The sequence below is a fragment of the Anomaloglossus baeobatrachus genome, chromosome 1, assembly GCF_048569485.1.
Source record: "Anomaloglossus baeobatrachus isolate aAnoBae1 chromosome 1, aAnoBae1.hap1, whole genome shotgun sequence".
Lineage (NCBI taxonomy): Eukaryota > Metazoa > Chordata > Amphibia > Anura > Aromobatidae > Anomaloglossus > Anomaloglossus baeobatrachus.
Window position 1 is genome coordinate 255,818,658 of NC_134353.1, and position 26,274 is coordinate 255,844,931.

At 44.6% G+C, this 26,274-nt stretch overlaps 1 protein-coding gene and 1 pseudogene across 1 annotated transcript; both read left to right on the top strand.

Annotated features, from left to right (window-relative positions):
- Nucleotides 1-2,474: 2,474 nt before the first annotated feature.
- On the top strand, nucleotides 2,475-4,120 carry LOC142296018 (heat shock cognate 71 kDa protein pseudogene; annotated as a pseudogene).
- Nucleotides 4,121-4,122: 2 nt separating this feature from the next.
- LOC142296091 (iron-sulfur cluster co-chaperone protein HscB-like) lies at nucleotides 4,123-4,691 on the top strand (the record flags this gene model as incomplete). The annotated part of the gene is made up of 1 exon (XM_075339362.1): nucleotides 4,123-4,691. A coding segment is annotated over one exon (444 nt), but the record flags the coding sequence as incomplete, so codon positions are not given.
- Nucleotides 4,692-26,274: the final 21,583 nt, after the last annotated feature.

Below are 26,274 nucleotides of genomic sequence, written 5' to 3' on the forward strand. Positions count from 1 at the left end.
GGTCAACATAGTTAGAATTAATTTAATATTAAGTCATTATTCAATATTATTGTTATTCACCATTAAGCCGGCTTCCCACATGGCTGGTGACAATCTGGTCCTCGCAAGACACATTTCAAACTATTAAAAACAGTTACAAAAGCAAATGGTGGTCCACAACTATGAACTGTGCCCTGAGCCTGCTAATACACATTACTGGATATCTATGACTACAGATGCAGCCTATTGTGAGGTTATTCCAGCTGTTGTGAAAATACAACATCCCGACCCTCCTGGATAGGAGCACAGGAGTTGCAATTTCACAAAAGCTGAAAAGTCACAGTTTGGCCTAGGACACACGGCGAGAAAAACGGTGCGAGTGGAGTGCGAAAAGAAAAAAATCGCATTCCACTCGGACCAATATTGCTCTATGGGGCTGCTCCCATGAGCGATTATTTTCTCAGCCCTACTCGGACCGAGAAAACAGTTGCAGCATGCTGCAGGTGCAATATGATCCTGTTTCACTTACACCTATTGAAGTCTATGGGACGAGAGAAACATCGCACTGCTCTCGCATTACATCGGTGTAATGCGAGAAAAGTGCAATTCTCGTATCAGAGGAGATAAATCCCTCCCTCCTCCTCCTCTGCCCCGGCTTCCCCCTCCGCAACTGTGGTCTGATCGCACTATCTGATCAGTCGCATGACACTCGCATGATACTCGGCTCCCGCTGTGCTGCGAGTGTGTGACTAGTGTCATGTGAGCACTCGCACAAATCCCCGTGTGGCCTCGGCCTTTGACAACAACTAGTCTGTCCTTCCTGCAAATACACAGGTCAATGCACATAGGCTGGTATGCAAGCAATAAAATTGTGATGCCACACATGAACTGATCCGGAGTTCTCAGTCCAGCATATAGTCTACATAACATATTTTTATAACCTGGTCAATTGACTTCAGTATCTATTATATAATCAGCAGTTCCCTCTCCACTTGTTAAGATTACAAGAATTTATTTTCCACAATCGCTCAATTTACCGTTAATTTCAGATGTTTGCGCCCCCTTGAGAAGAAGCTTGCACCATGTCCTGGATGTTTACATACCCCTCCCGTCCTGCTTCACCATCTCACTTTTATGTTAGCTTATACATTAAATCTTACGTTTACCAACTTCTCTTCTCCTTTTATTGTTAATGGAGAATACGTGAAGTATGTCATATGAATCTGTTACGTGCGTCCACTTACAGTGAATCTGACAGCTGATCATGCTGATATCACAGAGCGTGACTCAGTCACTGGCTGTTACTTCAGCTGTTTCACTCTGAAACACTGCAGTGTTTAAGAGAACCTACTTTGGAAAGGCCGGCTGGGACAACGCGTTTCGGATCACTAGTCCAGATGGCTGGTCCCAGCGGCTTCTCTTCGACCCACTGACCTACAGTGGCATGTCCCTCCCAGCCGGAAGAAAGTTATCCATCAGCTCGATCGTGCACGTGACCGGGCAGGGATATGGAGACACAACGTCGTCAGCGCTCCTCACTGCTCAATGAATTATCGCTGCCAATGCACCCCTTTATATCAGTCAGCTACCATATTCATTACATGATCAGAAAAGTCAGGTAATTTTAGGCGAAGATTTAGCATATGGTTATAAGTTCTGTTATTAAAATGGAACTTGTCACCAAATTTGTCCCATATAAGCTGCGGCCACCACCAGTAAGCTATCATACACAGCATTCTTGCACACTGTGTATAAGAGCCCAGGCCACTCTGTATAATGTAAAAAAAAGCTTTTATTATACTCCCCTGCAGAGTGGTCGAGTCCAATGTGCATGGCTGGTCTTGGTCAGTCGCCTCCTATCTTCCATCCATCGCCATCCTCCTTTCCTGTTCCATGTAGATGACCCGTCCCACATCATCCACATCGAGGCCTCCAATGCGCTCCTGCACACGCGCACTGCCAACGACAGAGCAAAGTATTGCAGTGCACATGGGTGGACATTCTTTGACCTTTCCCCAAGCCTGCGCATTACAGTACTTTTTGCTTTGCTCTTGGCAGGGCAGAGAGAAGTGTGCGTGTGTAGCAGTGCAAAGGAGGCCTCAATGTGGATGACTCAGGACACGTCATCCACACAAAGCAGGGATGGAGGATGATGATCGTAAGAAGCTAGGTAGTGTCAAACTGAGTCCAGCAACGCCCATTGGACCCGACCACACCAGGCGAGTATAATATAAGGTATTTGTTCTACAGACCATCCTGGGCTCGCTCTTCTATACAGTATTCTAGAATGCTGTATATTAGGGCTCAGTGGTGGTGGTCGCAGGTTACAGGAGACAAATCTGGTGACAGGCTCCCTTTAAGACCATTTTATAAGCAAAGACACCTAATAGGACTTGAATGATTTGACTGAACATGAGCAGAGTTACAGTGAGCGAGTACAGAAGGGCTTTTTGGAGAAAATAACATTGCAGGCTATTTCTAGCAGTTTGGCTCATTTCACCAGCACGCAGCTCGGAGACGGCGAGCAGCTCAGCAGAAACCGGCAAAGGATAACCGCAGTGCAGAAACCATGTCTAAGGGACCAGCAGTCGGCATCGATCTTGGCACCACCTACTCCTGCGTGGGCGTCTTCCAGCATGGCAAGGTGGAAATTATTGCCAATGACCAGGGCAATAGGACCACTCCCAGCTACGTGGCCTTCACCGACACAGAGAGGCTGATCGGTGATGCTGCCAAGAATCAAGTCGCCATGAACCCCACCAACACAGTTTTTGATGCCAAGCGACTGATCGGCCGCAGGTTTGAAGACTCCGTTGTGCAGTCTGACATGAAGCACTGGCCGTTCAATGTAATAAGTGACAGCGGCAGACCCAAGGTCCAAGTGGAGTACAAAGGAGAGTGCAAGTCCTTCTACCCAGAAGAAATCTCCTCCATGGTGTTGACAAAGATGAAGGAGATTGCAGAAGCTTACCTCGGCAAGACTGTGACCAATGCTGTGATCACCGTCCCCGCCTACTTCAATGATTCCCAGCGTCAGGCGACAAAGGATGCCGGCACAATTTCTGGCCTCAATGTCCTGCGTATCATTAACGAGCCGACCGCTGCCGCCATCGCCTATGGATTGGACAAAAAGGTTGGTGCAGAAAGGAACGTGCTGATCTTTGATCTGGGTGGCGGCACTTTCGATGTGTCCATCCTGACCATTGAAGACGGTATCTTTGAAGTGAAGTCAACCGCTGGCGACACTCATTTGGGCGGCGAAGATTTCGATAACAGAATGGTCAATCACTTTGTGGCCGAATTCAAGAGGAAGCACAAGAAGGACATCATTGACAACAAAAGAGCTGTTCGCCGTCTCCGCACTGCCTGCGAGCGTGCAAAGCGCACCCTGTCCTCCAGCACACAGGCAAGCATCGAGATCGACTCCCTGTACGAGGGCATCGACTTCTACACCTCAATCACCAGAGCTCGCTTCGAAGAGCTGAACGCCGATCTCTTCAGAGGAACCCTGGACCCAGTAGAGAAGGCTCTCCGCGATGCCAAACTCGACAAGTCCCAGATCCACGACATTGTGCTGGTCGGCGGCTCCACACGTATCCCCAAGATCCAGAAGCTGCTGCAGGACTTCTTTAACGGGAAGGAGCTGAACAAGAGCATCAACCCAGACGAGGCCGTGGCCTATGGTGCAGCTGTGCAGGCGGCCATCTTGTCTGGAGATAAATCAGAGAACGTGCAGGACCTCCTTCTGCTCGATGTCACCCCTCTGTCTCTGGGTATTGAGACTGCTGGCGGCGTCATGACTGTCCTGATCAAGCGTAACACCACCATTCCCACCAAGCAGACTCAGACCTTCACCACCTACTCCGACAACCAGCCTGGTGTCCTGATCCAGGTCTATGAAGGTGAAAGGGCCATGACAAAGGACAACAACCTTCTGGGCAAGTTCGAGTTGACCGGCATTCCTCCAGCTCCTCGTGGCGTTCCTCAGATTGAGGTCACATTCGACATTGATGCCAATGGTATCCTGAACGTGTCTGCGGTGGACAAGAGCACCGGCAAGGAGAACAAGATCACCATTACCAACGACAAAGGTCGTCTCAGCAAGGAAGACATCGAGCGCATGGTCCAGGAGGCCCTGGAGTCCAGGAGCTGCAGAGGAAATACCGAATTCTCCAGCGATTACTGCACCCAGATTACTTCAGTCAGAAGTCACAGCGTGAACGGGATATATCTGAAAAGCAGTCGTCACTGGTTAACAAAGCCTACAACACCTTGTTATCACCACTGAGCAGGGGTATATATCTGTTAAGTCTTCATGGCATCACAATTTCAGAAGGTACAGAAGGAGGCGTGGATGCACCATTTCTGTTTGACATTTTAGAAATCAATGAGAAACTTAATGACCTAAAAAACGAGGCAGAAATTGAGGAAATTGGGGCTTTTGTACAAGATAAATGCCAGTCATTGACTGAAAATGTTAGACGCGCTTTTGAGAAAGGTGATCTCGAAGATGCGAAAATGCTGCTAACCAAGATGAAATACTATTCAAACATACTGGATCAAGTGAAGAAGAAAATGGTGCCATGATCTCGGCACTCCTGCTGCTTATAGACAGTGCCTTTGTGTAGTCAGATGTCATACTGTGAGCGATCTCTGTGGTACGGTCACCACAGTTTGCCATGGACACGGCCTTTTGGACGCACCTTCTAGTCGCACTCCATCATAGAGAGGCTTTGTCTATAACAGGCCAGATATATTTATATGTGTTATTTTAAGCAAGAAATTTAATTGCAAGGGTGGTCTCCAAAAGATTTTAAATTTACGGATGCTTGAACCTTTTCTATTGAACTTTGTATATAAACCTGGGTCCTTGAACATTAATTTACATCCACTGGAGAGATTCCAATGCACACACGCATAGTTCTAATCATGACCAGAAGTAAAAACAACATTGACTTATTTTGCATGGTGTCATTGAAACACAGTAAAACATTATATATGCTAATGCTTATAATGAGGCACAGTAGAACCCAACATTTACTGGGAAAATTGCTTAAACATTTATTTAGGCTACAATAGAACCCAACATTTACTGGGAAAATTGCTTAAACTACTGTGAAATTAAAGTTGTGATTAGAATTGATATTGTAGGTTAGATGATGGCTTCCTACAATTAGTCTAGTCACATTAAAGAAAAATACAAATCAGTGTAGTAGAAATATTAAAAGTCTGGAATGCACATGGCATAAAGACATGAAATATTTAATTTATTGCGCATAATGATGGATAAAAATAATAGAAATGAATTCCAGAACAATAAATCTCATCTGTGTTTTCTATGTATAGCAACACATCAGCGTGTGTCCTAGTAAATGATCACCGCTCTCCTTCCTTAAAATATCAACAATGGTACCCGACAAGGATGTCCTCTCTGTCCTCTACTTCATTCTCACGATGTAAACGTTATTTCAAAGATTGAGAACAGATGAGAGGCTAGAGGGGTGAGATGTGGGGAAAAAGAGCAGAACGCTGCAGCATATGCAGACAATTTGCTTCTGCTTATATCTAACCCCTCTGAAGCTCTGCCAGCAATATCGGAAACTTTGGAGATTTATCTAGCTTCATGACAAACATGAGCAAGTCTCAAGTACTCAACATTACAAAGTCCCAATTAGCTGCTAACCCTCTCCTTGATTGGTCTTCCTCTATTTTGCACTTTTTAGGTGTCAGTATTTTTAAGTGTCACTTTTTAGGTGTCACCTTTTTAGGTGTCACTTTTTAGGTGCCAGCTTTAAAGACTTAAACAAACAACATTTTCAGCCTCTAATCACGGACATTTCAAAAATGATCAGTTTATATTCTCCCTTCCTGAAAGGCCTCACTGTTGCTACATTACAAATCCATTTACTATAGCCACATTCAAAATTTGGTCATTGTCCCACATAAAGAAAGCATGTGCACCAAATTCTTCTGCCTTATTACAGGTCAGAGACCTCTTTCTCTCCATCATACTTACATAAAATGAGAACTTACCTACTGTGCTACAAAACTCTATTATACCTCTACACTAGTATTTCCCAACTCCAATCCTCAAGGTCCACCAACAGTCCATGTTTTCAGGATTTCCTTAGTATTGAACAGGTGTTGGAATCATCTCCAATGCAGATGATTAACTTATCACCTGTGAAATACTATGGAAATTCTGAAAACTTTCACTGTTGGTGGGCCTTGAGGACTGGAGTTGGGGAACACTGATCCACACAACCTATTTGACGCTGGACAAATCCCGACAGAAGTAAAATTGAAAGAACTGTTAAATACTGATTCATAGATTAGTTAATGTTAGCAGTTTTAATTGGATTCATTGGGGAATTGGGAGAGAATGAAGGGGTTTGTAGGGGGTAGAAACAGAGAAGTAGTGAGAAGAGAGATGGATTAGTCAGGGAGCAGAGATAAGGACAGACTAAAGAGGTGCGAGAGTATTAGCAGGGAAGCCACAGAGGAGGATGTTGCAGTTGCCAAAGAGGGAAAAGATAAGGGCATGTACTAGCATTTCCATAGATTGGGAGTTTAGGGAAGGATGTATTCAAGAAATATCTTTGAGTTGGAGGCATCAGAAGGTAGTGAGAGCTTGGATGTGCGGTTTGAAGTACAAGATAGAATCGAGGGTTAAACCAAGGCATCGGAATGCAGATAATGGAGAGAGCATGGTGTCATTTATTGTAATACATAGATCATTTAAGGAAGATAAATGAGATGGTGGAAATATGATTAATTCAGTTTTGTCCACATTGAGCTTTAGGAAGCAAGAGGAAAAGAAGGAGGATATGGCCAATAGGCAAGATTTTTGACAGCAACGAGGTGAGGTCTGGGCCAGAGACTAGATGTGAGTGTCATCAGCATATAGATGGTATTGGAAGCCCTGGGACATTATGAGTTTTCCCGGGGCAAAAGTATAGATGGAGAAGAATAAGGGTCCCAAGACAGAGCCTTGAAGGACACCAACCGAGAGAGCGGAAGGGAGGAAAATGTAATATGGGAATGGGAGACAGTAAAAGGGCCATTGTAAAGGTTTGAACTGAAAAATAAGGAGCGCTGATAGTGTAATACCAACAGATCAGTGAGGTAGAGCAGGAAAAATACACTCACCTGAAAAGGTTGTGATAGTCACAACCACTGATAGAGCATAGGATGAAGGCGTCTGCTGCAGCCCCACAAGGATGTGCATACAAATCAGAGTGAAGAGGGGGTTAATGCCGCGCATCAGCCAAAATGAAGATGTAGCACGTTGATGTTATAAACGTATTCTTTTATTCCATCGGTCTACGCATTTCGAGGATATACCTCTTCTTCAGGACCAGTGCATCAACATAGTATAGCATAAATGAAGATGTCATACATATATATACAGCTGATAACAGAGAGCACCGCCCATTAGATGAAAGAAAAAAAAAAAAAAACCAGTGGGAGGAACCACTGATTCAGTGACATAACAGATATTTAGTAGAACTCAAATTCACATATAGACTAATAGATAATAATGAATAACGAATATAAAAGTTATAGGAGTGACAAATTATTTTGAAAAGAAAAAAAGAAAACAGAAATTATTATATAAAGAGAAAAAAAAAACAAAAAACCTTTTCTAGGTGTGAACATTACACTAGAACCCACATTGGGTGGATTCCTTAAAACCTCAAAGTCAGTGTTATTAGTGAAACTGGCTATTCCATATTCTGTGAAAGATGTGTAGGAAATAAAAGAATCAAATGTGTCAAATGAGGAGTGTATGGTATGAGATCTATGTGTAGTCTGTGTGCGTGCCTCTGGATAAGTGCCTCATAAGTGTCAGAAATATACCAGAAATGAAATGTAATTCTATGGCCTAACTCTCCATGGTCCCCATTCATCTCTGATTCTGACAATCCATCTGTCTCATTCACAGGTATGACCGTCCAGTTGTTCTATGCATCTGAATTTCCTGTTTGACTTTAATCTCCTCACCTGCATATACATTTAAAGTCCCTTTGCTTTGGTATGACCGTCCAGTTGTTCTATGCATCTGAATTTCCTGTTTGACTTTAATCTCCTCACCTGCATATACATTTAAAGTCCCTTTGCTTTGGTATGACCGTCCAGTTGTTCTATGCATCTGAATTTCCTGTTTGACTTTAATCTCCTCACCTGCATATACATTTAAAGTCCCTTTGCTTTGGTATGCTAACCTGCTGTTTTCATGTTGTATAATTAGTTAAATCCTGTCTGTATTTTTTTTTTTTTTTTTTTCTCTTCTTTGAGTGCTTCCTACCTGTTTGTAATTCTTTCATGTGCCTCACCCCTGCTGGTCAGCTGATGTTCATCTGGGTCAATGAGACATGTATATAAGTACTGCACTAGGTCTATGACCGTGGTCTGTGTGCGTGCCTCTGGATAAGTGCCTCATAAGTGTCAGAAATATACCAGAAATGAACCAGACATGACCAGAAGGTAAACTTCAGCTCTTTCTAACCAAGCTTCCCACTGACACAACTTACTTGTTAAATCATATACTTACCACACTACTCCCACCATGTTCACCTATGCCCTCACAGTCTTTGCCCCTCTCCTCCTCACTCTCCTTCGCTATCCCCACACCCCAGCTCCCTCTAAACAAATATTCATCTCCCCCTCCCTCCTGCCTTCTCATCTGTCCTCATCTGCTGACCTACTCCTGAACCTCAGGTCGCTCCTAATATCGCGCAGACCATGCCGTCCACTCTCCTTCTCCCACCTGCTCTCCCTTTCTCTACTCCTTCTCACTGCTGGTGACATAGCCCCCAATCCTGGCCCCCCGTGGATGGTACACCCCTCTTTATCACCCACCCACCACTCTCCACATAATAGTAACTACCGCAATCTATCCAACATAAAAACTATTCCCCTCTCACCCACTCTGCCGCCCCCTCTCTCAGGAGCGCTCTGGAATGCCCGTTCAGTGTGTAATAAACTGCACATCATTCATGATCTCTTTACCTCCAGCAATCTATCCTTTCTAGGCATCACCGAAACATGGCTGACACCATCCAACTCTGCCTCCCCAGCTGCACTATGCTACGGTGGCCTGCACTTCTCCCACACTCCTCGCCCTGGCAATAGACAAGGTGGAGGAGTGGGCCTCCTTCTTTCTAACAACTACAACTTCACCACAATCCCACCTCTACCCTCCCTCGACCTGCCTTCCTTTGAAGTGCACTCTGTCCGAATCTATTCTCCCTCCAACCTCCAAGTGGCTGTCATATACAGACCCCCGGGCGCCACCACTGCCTTCCTCGACCACTTCTCTGCCTGGCTTCTACACTTTCTCTCTGCTGACATTCCCACCATCATCATGGGTGACTTCAACATCCCCACTGACACTCGCCAACAAGCTGCTTCCAAACTCCTCTCCCTTGCTTCGTCTTTTGGCTTAACTCAGTGGTCCACCTCTGCCACCCACAAAGATGGAAACACACTAGACCTCATCTTCACCCGCCTCTGTCCCCTTTCTGACTTCACAACTTCCCCCCTCCCCCTATCTGACCACCATCTTCTGACCTTTTCAGCCCTGTCCTCCTCACCTACCCCCCCTGTCCAGCACCTAGCACATCCCCGCAGAAACCTTGCACACCTCAACATGCACACCCTCGCCGACTCTATCCTCCCACTGTCCTCCATATCGTCCCTCCACGACACAGACAGCGCCACCACTTTCTACAACACCACCCTCACATCAGCCATTGATTCAGTCGCTCCCCTTGTGCATGGCAGAGTGAGACGAATCAATAGACAGCCCTGGCACAACAGCCTCACTAAAAAACTTAGGCAAAGGTCTAGGGCTGCAGAGCGGCGGTGGAAGAAAACGCACTCCCAGGAAGACTTCACCACATTCAAAAATGCAATTCACACATTTCGTTCAGTCCTCACCTCCACTAAACACGATTACTTCAGAAACCTCATATCCTCTCTAACACACAACCCCAAACAGTTATTCAACACTTTCAACTCCCTCCTTCGCCCACCACTGCCCCCTCCAACCTCCCTCATTTCTGCAGAAGACTTTGCCACCTATTTCCAAGAAAAAATCGACCTAATAAGGCAAGTCTTCTCTGCTCAGCCACCACAACCCCTTCATGTAGCTGACCACTGCCCCTCCCCCATAAACTTCCTCCCCACCATCACCGAAGGAGAGCTTGCACGTCTGCTCTCAAAAGCGCACCTCACCACCTGCGCACTTGACCCCATGCCATCCCACCTCCTTCCCAACCTCACCACCATCCTTATTCCAGCTTTAACCCATCTCTTCAACCTATCTTTAACGACTGGAACCTTCCCCTCTGCCTTTAAACATGCAACAGTCACACCTATCCTAAAGAAACCTTCCCTCGATCCAACCTCTACTACCAGCTACCGCCCCATATCACTACTCCCACTTGCCTCAAAACTCCTGGAACAGCATGTCCATGCTGAACTTTCCTCCCACCTCTCCTCTAACGCTCTCTTTGACAACCTACAGTCCGGCTTCCGTCCACATCACTCCACCGAAACTGCCCTGACTAAAATCACAAATGACTTGCTTACTGCCAAAGCGAACAAGCACTTCTCTATACTCCTACTCCTAGACCTGTCCTCAGCCTTCGATACCGTTGACCACTCCCTCCTATTACAGACCCTCTCTTCCCTTGGTGTCAGAGATCTTGCCCTCTCTTGGATCTCTTCATACCTCTCAAATCGCACTTTTAGTGTCTCCCACTCCCACACAACCTCTTCATCCCACCATCTCTCTGTTGGCGTCCCTCAAGGCTCTGTCCTAGGACCCCTACTTTTCTCTATCTACACATTTGGCCTGGGACAACTCATAAAGTCCCATGGCTTCCAATACCACCTATATGCCGACGACACCCAGATCTACCTCTCTGGCCCAGATGTCACATCTCTGCTGTCCAAAATCCCGAAATGTCTATCTGCTATATCCTCCTTCTTCTCCTCTCGCTTCCTAAAGCTCAATGTGGCCAAAACTGAACTAATCATCTTTCCTCCGTCTCACCTACACTCTCCACCTGATCTATCTATTACAATAAATAACACCACGCTCTCGCCAGTACCCAAAGTTCGCTGCCTCGGAGTGACCTTTGACTCTGCCTTATCCTTCATACCACACATCCAATCCCTCACCACCTCCTGCCGTCTTCAACTCAAAAATATTTCCAGAATCCGCCCTTTCCTCAATTTGCAATCAACTAAAATGCTAGTGCATGCCCTCATAATCTCCCGCCTCGACTACTGTAACATCCTCCTCTGTGGCCTCCCTGCCAACACGCTTGCCCCTCTCCAGTCCATCCTTAACTCTGCTGCCCGACTTATCCACCTCTCTCCTCAATACCACCCCGCTTCTCCTCTCTGCATGTCCCTCCACTGGCTTCCAATCTTCCACCGTATCCAATTCAAACTTCTAACACTGACCTACAAAGCTGTGCATAATCTTTCCCCTCCGTACATCTCCGAACTACTCTCCCACTACACTCCAACACGTCACCTCCGGTCCTCCCAAGATCTCCTCCTCTCCTCCTCTCTCATTCGCTCCTCACACAACCGACTCCAAGACTTCTCCCGAGCATCCCCAGTCTCCTGGAACTCGCTGCCTCAACACGTCAGACTATCCCCTACCCTTGCAAACTTCAAACGGAACCTGAAAACGCACCTGTTCCGAAATACCTACAATCTACAATGAACTCGCTGCCGCCCGACCACCGTGCGGAGCTGCCGCCCGACCACCGTGCGGAGCTGCCGCCCGACCACCGTGCGGAGCTGCCGCCCGACCACCGTGCGGAGCTGCCGCCCGACCACCGTGCGGAGCTGCCGCCCGACCACCGTGCGGAGCTGCCGCCCGACCACCGTGCAGAGCTGCCGCCTGACCTACACCCCACCTATTGTCTCCTCTCCATAATCCTATAGAATGTAAGCCCGCAAGGGTAGGGCCCTCTTCCCTCTGTACTAGTCTGTCTACTGTAACTTGTATACGTATTTTGTATGTAACCCCCTTCTCATGTACAGCACCATGGAATTAATGGTGCTCTATAAATAAATAATAATAATAATAATAATAATATTAAAAGGATAGGGTCTATGTGTATTAAAAAACCTGAAGTGACATTCACAATTAATAAAAAATAGCGCTAACCGGAAAAACATTAAAAATAGGTAAAAACCTTTATTAAGAGCAATAAAAAATGTTAAAACTTGTAGAAACATCACCACAGAGAAAAAGGAAAATTTGTGTTATATTCAGGGCTCAGGAGCGAGTAGCATAACAGAGCGCTGATAGAAGACAGGTCAAGAAAGTCCAGACCGTGGGAAATAATGCTTATGCGCATGTCCTGCAAGGTAACTCCAGTGCAGATGCTAGTCAATTGCATATCTAGGGAGTAGAGATGAGCGAACCGGTCGCGGTTCGGCTCGAGGCGGTTCGCCGAACGGGGGGTCTGGCTCGAGTTCGGCTCGTCGAACGTTCGACGAACCGAACTAGAACCAATAGGCTATAATGGGAGGCAATCACAAACACATAAAAATGCATTATAAATGTACACAAACAGTTAATAAACATTGCCATAACACTTACCGGTCCTCGCGATCCCTTCTGCACTCTGTCTCCTGCCGCTATTCCATCCGATGATCGCTGAATCCTCCCGGTGACCTGCACTGCCAGCAGAGAAGCAGGACCTATCGTGACGTCAAAATAGCCATGTGACCAGTCACGTGGCTATTATCTCATTGGCTACAGACTGGTCACATGACTATGACACGTCATGTAGGACCTGCGAGTGCATCTCTCCGGTACACGGTGCACATATGTGTATCGCCGTGTACCGGCGACATGCTCTAGCACACGGTCGACTCCCCGTTCCGTTAGGGACCGGCTGACACAGCCGGTCATTAACGGAGATCACCGTTGCCATAGCAACGCAGTTAGCGGTGACGTCACCGCTAACCGCGGCTCCGAGAGCACCGTTGCTATGGTAACGCGTCTGTCAGCGTTACCGCTAGCAGCCAGCAGTGATCACTCACGGAGTGAAGGCTGCACGCTGCTTCCCGATTGTAGTGAGCATTGTAGTTAGGATGGAGGTTCCCCAGCCCCAAGTGATGAGCTGGTGAATCTCATCCTTCCTCACTACAATCGTCACTACTACTACACTAGAAAGAAAGAAGACAGAAGAGCAGGATCGTGGAGGGCTGACAGGGGTAATAAAGATGGAGTCTCTAATGTGTCTGTGTATTTATTTCTATTAAAGTATTTTTTCTCTGTGTGGTGTCTTTTTTTAACCCTTTATTGGAGATTCTTAATGGCCGGGTCAAACGTGCCTGACATTAAGAATCTCTGGCTTAATACTGGCTGGTAAAACAAAGCCAGTATTAACTCATGATTACCCAACAAGCCACCCGGCTCCAGGGCTGTTGGAAGAGTTGGATACAGCGCCAGATGATGGCGCTTCTATGAGAGCGCCATTTTCTGGGACGGCTGCGGACTGAAATCCGCAGCAGAGGCGCCCACAAACCTCGGGCTAACCTGTGCTGCGGATTCCAATCCCCAGCTGCCTAGTTGTACCCGGCTGGACACAAAAATAGGGCGAAGCCCACGTCATTTGTTTTTTAATTATTTCATGAAATAAGTGAAATAATTAAAAAAAACGGGCTTCCCTATATTTTTGGTTCCCAGCCGGGTACAAATAGGCAACTGGGGGTTGGAGGCAGCCCGTGGCTGCCAGCTGTACCTGGCTAGCATACAAAAATATGGCGAAGCCCACGTCATTTTTTTGGTGGGCAAAAAACTTCTGCATACAGTCCTGGATGGAGTATGCTGAGCCTTGTAGTTCTGCAGCTGCTGTCTGCTCTTCTCCATACAGACAGACAGCAGCTGCAGAACTATAAGGCTCAGCATACTCCATCCAGGACTGTATGCAGAAGTTTTTTGCCCCCTGAAAAAATTATGTGGCTTCGCCATATTTTTGTATGCTAGCCAGGTACAGCAGGCAGGTACGGCTGCCCCCAACCCCCAGTTGCCTATTTGTACCCGGCTGGGAACCAAAAATAAAGGGAAGCCCTTTTTTTATTATTTCATGAATTTCATGAAATAATTAGAAAACAAATGACGTAGGCTTTGCCCCATTTTTGTGTCCAGCCAGGTACAACTAGGCAGCTGGGGATTGGAATCCGCACCACCGGTTGGCCTGAGCTTTCTGGGCCCCACTGCTGCGAATTGCAGTCTGCAGCCACCTCAGAAAATGGCATTTTCATAGAAGCGCCATCTTCTGGCGCTGTATCCAACTCTTCCAGCACCTGCCTGCTATACCTGGCTAGCATACAAAAATATGGCGAAGCTCACGTCCTTTTTTTGTAGCTTTTTGGCAAAAAAAAAAAAAAAAAAAATGCTTCCCTGGATTTTCCATTGCCAGTGAAGGTAACACCAAGCAGTGGGGGTTAGCAGCCAGTAGCTGCTTGGATTACCCTTAGCTAGCAATACAAAAAATGCAGTGGGAGCTAACATATATTTTTTTTAATTATTTATTTAAATAACTAAAAATAAAATGGGCTTCCCTGTATTTTGATTGCTGGACATCACAGTGCTGTAAAAATAAATCTTTAAAAAAATGACGTAGCGCTCCGCGGTATTTTTGATTCTCAGCGCAGATAAAGCAGACAGCTATGGGTTGCCACCCCCATCTGCCTGCCGTTACCTTGGTTGGCAATCAAAATACAGGGAAGCCCATTAATTTTTTCTATTTAAAAAATAGTTAAAAAAAAAAAATTACGTTGGGTCCCCCCATTTTTGATAGCCAGCTAGGGTAAAGCAGACGGCTGTAGCCTGAAAACCACAGCTGGCAGCTTTACCGTGGTTGGGGATCCAATGTGGAGGTCCCCTCAGGCTCTTTTTTATAATTATTTTATAAATATTAATAATTACACAATAAAAGTAGGGGACCCCCCAAATTGGATCACCAGCCAAGGTAAAGCGGACAGCTGTGGTCTGGTATTCTCAGGGTGGGAAGGTCCATAGTTATTGGGCCTTCACAGCCTAAAAATAGCAGGCCGCAGGCACCCCAGACGTGGCGCATCCACTAGATGCGCCAATCCTGGCGCTTCACCCCAGCTCATCCCGTGCCCTGGTGCAGTGGCAAACGGGGTAATAAATCGGGTTGATACTAGCTGTAAAGTCACCTGAGATCAAGCCCAGCAGTTTGTGATGTCATGGCGTCTATTAGATACCCAACATCATAAACTGTCAGTACTAACAAAAACAAAAAATCGACAAAAGAAATTTATTTGAAAAAACAGTCCCCAAAACATTTCCTCTTTCACCAATTTATTGTAAGAAAAAAAATAAAGGGGTCCCACGACGACTCTGGACCGTCTAGAATATGGGGGGGAGACACTCAGGGAACGTATCCCCCATTTTCTAGGAGTGCGGACCCTTCATGTAAGGAGTGTGGGTGCAATGAATCTGCACTCACTCTCCCCGGGTCCACAGCAGCAGAGTCCATGTCGTAATGGTTGCTACCAAAGCTGCAATGCCCTGCTCATGAGGTAAGGGCATGCCTAATCAGGAGAACTACTGTAGAGGAAGCTCTGCTCACTGGTATATAGGTGCTCAGAGGTAATAATAGATAAAATTAGTGAGTAACCTCGGCACTCTATATCTCCCAGACTAAGTCAGTAAGTCACAATGGATAGTAATGCAAAATCACTCTTTATTGGTCCGTATTAAGAAAATTTTTTTTTCATAAGCATATATGTTTTTGTCCAAAACAAGTTACAAATGACGTTTCGGCCTGAGCCTTCGTCAGATTGGACTTATCTGCATGTAATCATGAAAAATGACAATAATCAGTATCACATAAGAGTGAGAGAACAATAACATAAACTCGAACAATGTAGAGGTACAATTGGGATGCAGCAAAAAAATTGCAACACAGCAAGAAATGAAACACATGATACAAATGTCATAATACAGTACAAGGACAATATAGTAATGACAAATATGGGGTCAGAGTAGACTTAGACAGCTCTGGTACGAAAGAGATGTCAATCATAAAGTAACATGTGCAGTAGGTGTAGAGCTACACTATGCATGGCAGAGCTAATGGGTAGACCGACCATAGAAAAAGTAGAGAAAAAGTGGAGAAAAAGTGGAGAATAAGTGGAACATAAGAGGAGAAAAAGTGGAGAAAAAGTGGAGAAAAAAGTGGAGAAAAAGTGGAGAAAAAGTGGAGAAAAAGTGGAGATTAAGAGGAGAAAAAGTGGAGAAAAAAGTGGAGAAAAAGTGGAGCATAAGAGGAGAAAAAGTGGAGATTAAGAGGAGAAAAAGTGGAGAAAAAGTGGAGAAAAAGTGGAGCATAAGAGGAGAAAAAGTGGAGAAAAAAGTGAAGAAAAAGTGGAGAAAAAGTGGAGCATAAGAGGAGAAAAAGTGGAGAAAAAGAGGAGAAAAAGTGGAGAAAAAGTGGAGAAAAAGTGGAGAAAAAGTGGAGCATAAGAGGAGAAAAAGTGGAGAAAAAAGTGAAGAAAAAGTGGAGCATAAGAGGAGAAAAAGTGGAGAAAAAGTGGAGAAAAAGTGGAGAAAAAGTGGAGAAAAAGTGGAGCATAAGAGGAGAAAAAGTGGAGAAAAAAGTGGAGAAAAAGTGGAGAAAAAGTGGAGAAAAAGTGGAGAAAAAGTGGAGAAAAAGTGGAGAAAAAGTGGAGAAAAAGTGGAGCATAAGAGGAGAAAAAGTGGAGAAAAAAGTGGAGAGAACGTGGAGAAAAAGTGGAGAAAAAGTGGAGCATAAGAGGAGAAAAAGTGGAGAAAAAAGTGGAGAAAAAGTGGAGAAAAAGTGGAGAAAAAGTGGAGCATAAGTGGAGAAAAAGTGGAGAAAAAGTGGAGAAAAAGTGGAGAAAAAGTGGAGAAAAAGTGGAGAAAAAAGTGGAGAGAACGTGGAGAAAAAGTGGAGAAAAAGTGGAGCATAAGAGGAGAAAAAGTGGAGAAAAAGTGGAGAAAAAGTGGAGCATAAGAGGAGAAAAAGTGGAGAAAAAAGTGGAGAAAAAGTGGAGAAAAAGTGGAGAAAAAGTGGAGCATAAGAGGAGAAAAAGTGGAGATTAAGAGGAGAAAAAGTGGAGAAAAAGTGGAGAAAAAGTGGAGAAAAAGTGGAGAAAAAGTGGAGAAAAAAATGGAGAAAAAGTGGAGAAAAAGTGGAGAGAAAGTGGAGAAAAAAATGGAGAAAAAGTGGAACACCCTTTGGTACCTTTCATGTGGCACTAAGGGGTGCTTAGCTTTGTATTTAGCCAAAAAAATGAAAAAAAAATGACATAGGGTTCCCCCTAGTTTTGTAGCCAGCTAGGGTAAAGCAGACGGCTGCAGCCTGCAGACCACAGCTGGCAACCTCACCTTGGCTGGTAATCCAAAACTGAGGGCACCCCACGCTGTTATTTTAAATTAAATAAATAATTAAAAAAAAAAACACGTAGGGGTCCCCCAAAATTGGATCACCAGCCAAGGTAAAGCAGACAGCTGGGGCCTGATATTCTCAGACTAGGGAGGTCCATGGTTATTGGAATCTCCCCAGCCTAAAAATAGCAGGCCGCAGCCGCCCCAGAAGTGGCGCATCCATTAGATGCGCCAATCCTGGTGCTTCGCCCCAGCTCATCCCGCGCCCTGGTGCGGTGGCAAACGGGGTAATATTTGGGGTTAATACCAGATGTGTAATGTCACCTGGCATCAAGCCCTGGGGTTGGTGAGGTCAGGCGTCTATCAGATACCCGACATCACCAACCCAGTCAGTAATAAAAAAAAATAGACGACAAACACATTTTTATTTGAAAAAACACTCCCCAAAACATTCCCTCTTTAACCAATTTATTAGATTGAAAAACAAATCCAGGTCTGGTGTAATCCAAGGGGTTGCCATGACGATCCACACTGTCCCAGTCAATGAAGAGCAGGATGTTCCCCATTGACTGGGAGAGCAGTGCAGTGACCTGAGCTAACATCAATGGGTCAGCCCAGGTCACTGCAGGGGGGTGACAAGTGCTGCTGTCAGCGAGGTACATTACCTGCGCTGATCTCCAGCACACTGACAGCCCCTGTCACTGAGGTCAATGACCGGCGCCTTCACAGCAAGTATCGCGAGAGGTCCGTGACGTCACCGCTAGTCAGTCTCGGGTCGGAAGCGATAGGTGATGTGACAAGCGGCGGCCATGGAGGACAGTGACAGCGCTGAGGTCGGGATGGCGGGACTTCATCACCGCAGGTAAGCCGAGCGAGCGAGCGAGCGGGCGGGCGGGCGGGGGGGGATGGGGGGGGATGGGGGGGGGGATGTGTGTGTGTGTGTGTGTTTGTGTATGTATGTGTACATGCCGCGGGCAGGAGGGGGCGGAGCGAGCTGAGCGGGAAAGTGTGGGCTTCCTGCACGTAACTAAGATAAACATCGGGTTACTAACCAAAGCGCTTTGCTTGGATACCCGATGTTTATCTTGGTTACCAGCTTGTGGCAGGCTGCCAGCGATGGCTCCTGCACACTGTAGCTGTAAAAAGCCCTGCTTTTTGCTGCTAGAACCGTTCTCGAACGTATCTAGAACTATCGAGCTTTTGCAAAAAGCTCGAGTTCTAGTTCGATCTAGAACATGCCCCAAAATCACTCGAGCCGCGAACTGGAGAACCACGAACCACGAACCGCGCTCAACTCTACTAGGGAGCCCATAGGAGAGATGCTGCATAGAGGAGAAATATATATATATATATATATATAGCTGAGTGGAGGATACCGGGCACCGCCGATCCCTGTATGGCTGACAAAGCTGTGCTTTCAGGCAGGTGGAGACCTGGGTGCGTGTCCCAAAGCAAAGGCGATACAAGATCCACAATGAAGAGATGAAAGGTCGCACTCCAAAGGTCGAATAAAATATTTTTCTTTTTATTCCACGATCACATCAGGGGTACAGGTAGTGAGGGAGGATGAGGGTGTGCCACGTCCGACGTGGCACACCCTCATCCTCCCTCACTACCTGTACCCCTGATGTGATCGTGGAATAAAAAGAAAAATATTTTATTCGACCTTTGGAGTGCGACCTTTCATCTCTTCATTGTGGATCATATATATATATATATATATATAAGTACAAGAAAAAAAACAAAAAGTGCAGTAGATCACAGGAGTATATTCATAGTAGATGAGGGAAGGGATTTAATAAATAAATAAAACCAAAAATAGTATCGGCAGTAAGAGGAAGCCCACCTGATATTAGTACTAATATTGTAAAAAATTGTAAAGGTTTGAGGAGATCCAGGTGAAGACAAGGCCTCCGACACTAAGGGAAGAGAGGACTGTAGTAGGAAGGAGTGGTCGACAGTAGAGATGAGTGTACCTCTCAAGTTCAGTTTGGGTTCACCGACTTTCTTGGTGTTTGCCGAACAGTTCAACAAACAGTTCAATGAACAATTTGATGAACATATCCGAACACAATTGAATTAAATGGGAGGCAAATCTTATGTGTTAGTAAGGGTTAGGGGGGCTGGTGTTAGTAAGGGCTAGGGGGCCTGCAAAAGAAAGAAGATAAGGAATAAAACAGGATTGTTATACATACCAAGTCTCCCGTGTGGCTGTGACATTGCTTCCGGTTCCATTCATTAACCCTCATACATATTCATTGCTTCCACTGCCCACTGGCAGTCTCGACATCTCTGATTGATTGCAGTCAGACCACGCCTGTTCGACAGTGACTGTGATTGGTTGGAATCACAAATGCTATCTGGGCCCCCAATGTAGAGTAAAAATAAATAAATGAAAAAAAAAAAATGGCGCAGGGTCCGATGAATATTAATAACCAGCACAGATAAAGCAGAAAACTACAGGCTGCAGCCCCCAGCCATGTGCCAATCTTGGTTGTGTATCAAAATAAGGGGGCCCAAATGCGTTTTTTTTAATTATTTAAATAAATAACTTTAAAACATGACATGTGGACCTCATAAGGTAAAGCCATGATTAATCCGACAGCTTTATTTGGTGCTGAAATGTCTGCATGAGATTTCTGCACCAAATTTGCATCTCCTAGCAGAAAACTGCACCTAAACGGTGTCAAAACTGTGTTGGTGCATTTTTTCCCAAGAGATGCAGATTTGGTGCTGAAATTTATACACCAAATTACTGCACCAAATCGGAATCTTCTGCCAAAAAAATCTCATCTAAACATGATGCGGTTTCGATGGGATATTGATGCATTTTTTTGCCAGAAGTTGCAGATTTGGTGAACAAATTTGGTGTATAAATTTCAGCATCAAATCTTTATCTCTTGGAAAAAAAATATATAGTTTTCTGCCAGGAGATTCAGATCTGATTGGACTTAGTTCACCTGAGGTGAGGTCACGGAGTTCAATCAGTTCACCTGAAGTGAATTTACCTGCAATTACAGGTGACATGAAACCTCCAGCTGTGACCACACAAACTCAGTAACGTCCCCTCTCACAGCTGTAGCTCAGTCAGTATCTGCCTTAAGCTGCATTGGGCAGTCATATTCTGTGCTTAGAGTTTAGTATGGAGCAGAGCCAGGATCATTGTGGGACCTCGTGTAGATTACGGCAGACCCGGGTGTTTTGGGGGTTAATAATGGGGTGAAAGAGGGTGTTTTTTGTATCTGATTTCAAATAATGAATTTTTTGGTGTTTGTGTTTATTTCTTTTCACTTACAGGATTAGTAAAAGGGGGTTTCACAGACCTCTTCCATTACTAATCTAGGGCTTAGTGGAAACTGTGAGTTGTCATTAACCCCTTATTTTACCCCTATTGCCACCGCACCAGGGTAATCTGAATGAGGAGGGTAAAGTGCCAGAATTGTCACATCTAATGGATGTGACAATTTTGGACAGCTGCAGATTGCTATTTCTAGGCTGGGGGCTCAATAAGCTAAGAATACCAGCCCCCAACTGTCGACTTTATCAAAATTGGGGGGACCATATGCCAGTTTTTAAATGTATTTATTTAAATATTTACAAAAAAGCCTCATGGAGCCCCTCATACTTTTATACACAGCCAAGATATCACTTACAGCTGGGGGCTGAAGCCTATTCCTGTATGCATTATCTGCACTGGGTATCAACATACAGGGGGCCGCACGCTATTATATTTATATATTTATTTATTTATTTTTACACTTTGCTCGGGCAAACATACAGCTACTGTGAGGGGAATTAGTCAGAGACACCGGCACGCTGGCAGTCTGACTGCAGTCAGTCACAGACACTGTCACAGCTAGCAGTAAATATACATGAGAGATAATAATCAGACTCGGAAGTAGTCCTACAGCTGTGAGACTGGTATGTATTAACCATTTTGCTTCCTTTTTTAGACAGGGCTCAATCTTTTCCATGGACCAATTGACTTGCATGGCTGAGTGCAAGCTGATTTCTGGATGCAAATAGTGCATGCAGTGTTTTTTTTTTTTCTTCGACATGTGCACAGCCCCATAGAACAACATTGGTCTTAGTGTGATCCGTGTGAACTTGGCCTAAGGAAAAGCAATCAATGTTTTTATACCAGAATATCAAAATAATTACAATAATGATGAGAAATGAGTGCATTGCTTTGTGCAGCTCCAGGCCATGGTTCAGGTCAGTGTTTTTGGTCTGTGGACAGGTAGTGAATATCTTTACCCTCTGGAATATCTGCTTATAATTTGCTGGGCTGGCATCATCCATGCCCACGCATGCCTCAAAGATGAAATCATACCTGGATGGTGAATCAAAGGTTGTGGCAGGGAATCTGGGAGATGAGGAAATTTACACAGCACTGATCTTGACCGGTGTTGCACAAAGTATTCCGTTAATCTTTCACAATGATAATTTATCATATTGTATTTTGCTAAGGTATTTTTAACTATAATTCTAGTTTTCAATCAGCCTTTCTTAAAATGCCTCCACATTTGCTCCTTACCCTCTACATTACGTCCATTTGTTCCAGCAATCCTATAATTTGTATCTCTTTCTGATTTTTCCTAAAGCTTTTCTTTGACTATTACATTATTGCATGTCATCTTTGAACAATACCAGCCCAACATTTTCCAAGTAGTTATACAGACCATTTCCGTATAATTCATAATCACTTGACATAAACCAGAATGCCTTAACTATATATGCTTCATGCCCTATATTCCAGCCCTTATTATGACTGTGACAAATATGCTAAGCACTGGAATTCCCTACGGAATCCAGGATAAGGGTTCGGTTAAAAGTCTTATGGCTGGACTTTCTTAACTCTCCTCTGAAGCAATATTGGATTCATCTGGATTTTATTGATCTCTTCCTTTGAGCTTTCTCATGCCTGTCTGCAGACCATATTACATGGTGGCTGGCAACGCAGCATAGTATTACAGCACAAAATAGCTGAACATCTAAAGGGCTTACTTGTATGGGAGCGGAATTATCACCATTGAGAAAGTATGTGGCAGAAAAAAGTGTGAAGTAATTTAGGTCAAGAATCCTTTTATTGACTATGGATGTTTTTATTACACAAGAAAGAAGCTTCTCATTTACAAATGAAAGAAGGCTTAAAAGATTGTATCCCAGCTGGGTAAATAAATGCACATGGACCATGTAGATTCTGTGTATTGGCAGGCGAAATTCAGCACTTGAAAAAATGTAGGTCCCTGTGTGATGTTAAATGCTGAGGATTGCGATTAGTTTAGAAAAAGCACAAGACACAAGTTTAGAATCTTTGCAAGAGGCATGATTGTTAATCCTGGATTTGATACATGGACACACGCACACTGATGAATAGTACATTCTTGCTGTGATTAAAAGAGCAATGGGCTGTTTCTTTGTATCTTGTCAAATGATCTCAGGATCTTTAATCAGTGGCCAAGACATGATAACAACCAGATACAACACAAAATATGCTTGTCTTCCAGATTGGAACCATGGTACCTGGTTTGCTTTCTATAAATGCTCTGAGCTCTGAAGTATGATTAGATGTATCTGGACAAGCAATTACTTAAATAGCACAAAATGGGTAATGCAGAGACGTGCCACACTGTGTTGGACTTTATAGTTTTGACTCTTCTGTTATTTAATGTGATATGTTTGCTTGTTGAAGTCTCTTTATAAGAAATAATAATATAATATTATTAATAATATAATATAATATAATTATAATAATATAAGGGCATATTAAAGAGTGCTAGACTCATATTGTAAATTATCCATATACCATATTTTTCATTTTATAAGACGTACCGGATTATAAGATGCACCCCAAATTTGAAGGAGGAAAATAGGAAAAACAATTTTACTGTTAAAATGAGGGTCCGTACCATAATGTTAGTGCCTCTTATATTAGCTCTCCAGGGGGGAGCGGCAGTGGTGGAGTGGCTCATGAAGGTCACAGGAGGCAGGGTAGGCGATGCTGAGGGCTCAGAGGAGGGGGTGTCGCGGTTCAGAAGGGTCAGTGATGCTGTGGGCTTGAAGGAAGGGGTGTTGCGGCTCAAGAGGGTCAGTGTGCAGAGGGTCAGCGATACTGCAGGCTTGTGGGGTGTCACAGTGGCCATTGACCCAATGGACTTCAAGAAAATGGCCCCGGAGGTGGAGTGTGAGCAGATTGACCTCTGCAGCCATTTTTTGAAGTCCATCTTGTCAACCGCTGGCAATGCAAAGTAGCCCACAGATCAATGGTGCCCGCCGCCGCGACACCCCATGAGCCCACAGTATCACAGACCCTCCGCTGCCGCACACCTTTTGAGCCACGACACTCCATCTTCCAAGCCCGCCAGCAGAGCAATGGTTCCCACCTCTGTGACACCCCACGAGCCTGCAGTATGGTGCCCGCCTCTGTGACACCCCACGTGCCTGCAGTATTGCCAACCCTCCACTGCCGCACACTGACCCTCCTGATTCGCTCCACTGCAGTGACACCCCCTCCAAGCCCTCCGTATTGCCAACCCTGTGCCACCACTGCTGCCCCAGTAAGCCAAATGCGGTTTGTAAGATACATCCCTATTTTTCCCACAGCTTTGGGGGAAAAAAGAACATCTTACAAACCAGAAAGTACAGTAACAGAGCACACAAAACAACAATTCTTCAACTTAAATTGTTCTCTTTTACATAATCTTGTTTCTAGATATTGATGTTTAATTTGATGGTGTCATTTTTAAAAAAAGTTCCTCAGAACATCAATGTTTTGTGTCCAGTGCTGGTGAAAAGAGGCCACTTCCATCCTGGATTGCCAAAGAGCAGGAGTCACTTTGCTGCCATGTATAGTAGAATGTAAGGAATGGGACAGAGATTCGAACCATGTGTGACCAATTGTAGTGGACAGTTTAGGAGGATGTTTAAAAGAACATTAAGCTCTCCATAAAAAGTATATACAGTACTATCTTATCACTGGGGCTCTATATTTAAATGACCCAACTGGCATGTGTTCTGTCTTCTAACAGAGGATGTTAATGAAAAAATAAAGGGAATCTGTCATAAGAAACCGAGGTGTTTACTTACAGGCATAATACTAGTCTCAAAGTAAAAACCTGTTCAGCTGTCTAATGTGATGATTGCCTGCAGTGGAAACATGAAATTATATTCCCATTCTGCAAGCACTGTGCCCACCCCCCATGATATTCCACTGTATGATAAGTGGAAACAAAAACAAATAATAGCGTATAAAAAACCCAATATGAATAGGTATAAGTAAAAGTGTAATTTAAAATGCTCCAACATTTTTTTGTATGAACTATCCTTTATGACTGTAGTAAACATCAAATGGAAACAGGTGAAATCCGGCACCTGTATCATAAAAACATTTGTTTATTTAGGCTAACATAAAGCCACAATAGTTAAAATGATTAAGAACCCGGTGTTCAAAATGTATAAGGTGTTATGTGTTCTTTGGATCCATTTTAACTGTTCTGACTGTAGGTTAGCCTAAATATAGAAGTCGTTTTATGATACCAGTGTCGAATTTCACCTGTTTCAATTTCCTGTTACATCTATCCACGGTTGTCTGTCTTGGCTATCTGAGCAAAGAGGAAATATCTTTAGAATCCATGGACTCCTATACCTATTGGTGAGCTGATGACTTCTTCTTTGTAGTAAATACACTAGTAGAGTCTAAAGGAATACTCCCATTGAATAGAAAATGATGACCGTAGATTGCCAGTCCTTATTTCTACATTTGGTTACTTGTGTGTTCATGCCACTGGAAACCTACTAACATTTTGTTATTGTGAGCATCGAGAGCACCCCAACTGGTCGTGCCTCTTAATGATTGTAACATTATTCCATTAATGTCACCTCTGGTATAGTAGAGTCCCCTCTGGAATGATTCCCTGACAACGGAAAGAGTTCCTTTTTTTTAAACAGGTAGAATACCAATTTGGCTTTCACAAGTAACCACACCAGAGGTGAAATCATTAGCAACTAAAGTGCTATGGCAAAATTTGGACCTGGGACTCCCTCCCCGCACACTGGTCAGATGTATGGGCACCTGTAGCATTTGAAATCCTATAAAGACATACAAATCGCCCCCTTTGCCCTTTATTATCTATTAATGTCCACCATCCTAGTATATATGTCTCCCATCCTGGTATATATCTCCCCACACTGGTATATATGTCCCCCATCCAGGTAGATATGTCCCCATCCTGGTATTCATGGTCCCTATTTTGGTGTATTTGTTCCCATCCTGGTATAAATGTTTCTCATTCTGGTATATATGATCCACATTCTAGTATACATCTTCCATCTTGGTATATATGTATCCAATTCTAAGCTCATTGTGGTATATATGTTGTCATCCTGGGCTCATCCTTGTAAAAATGTCGCTTATCCAGGGCCCATACATGGTTCTCATCCAGTGACGACCCTGTGTGAACTCAGTTGAACTCACTGCCGGATTGCTGGACTGCTCTTCCATTGTGTCCCATAATACGACAGTAAGGCAATCTGGCAGTGAGTTCACAGAGGGTAGCGTGGGAACATAGAGCTGTGACCTCAACTGAACTGTCAGAATGCTGAACTGCTGTGTCACCGTGTCCCACAATCCGACAGTCCAGCAATCCATCAGTGAGTTCAACTAAGTTCAAAGCTACTTTGTCCCATGGTATTATCTGTGTGAGCCACTAACTGTGACCTGAGTTGAACTTGATGCTGGATGGCTGGACTGTTGGATTCAGGGACACAGTGGTAGAGCAGTTCAGCAATCCGGCAGTGAGTTCAACGGAATTCACAGCTGGATGTTCCCACACTACCCTCTGTGACCTCAGCTGAACTCATTGATGGAT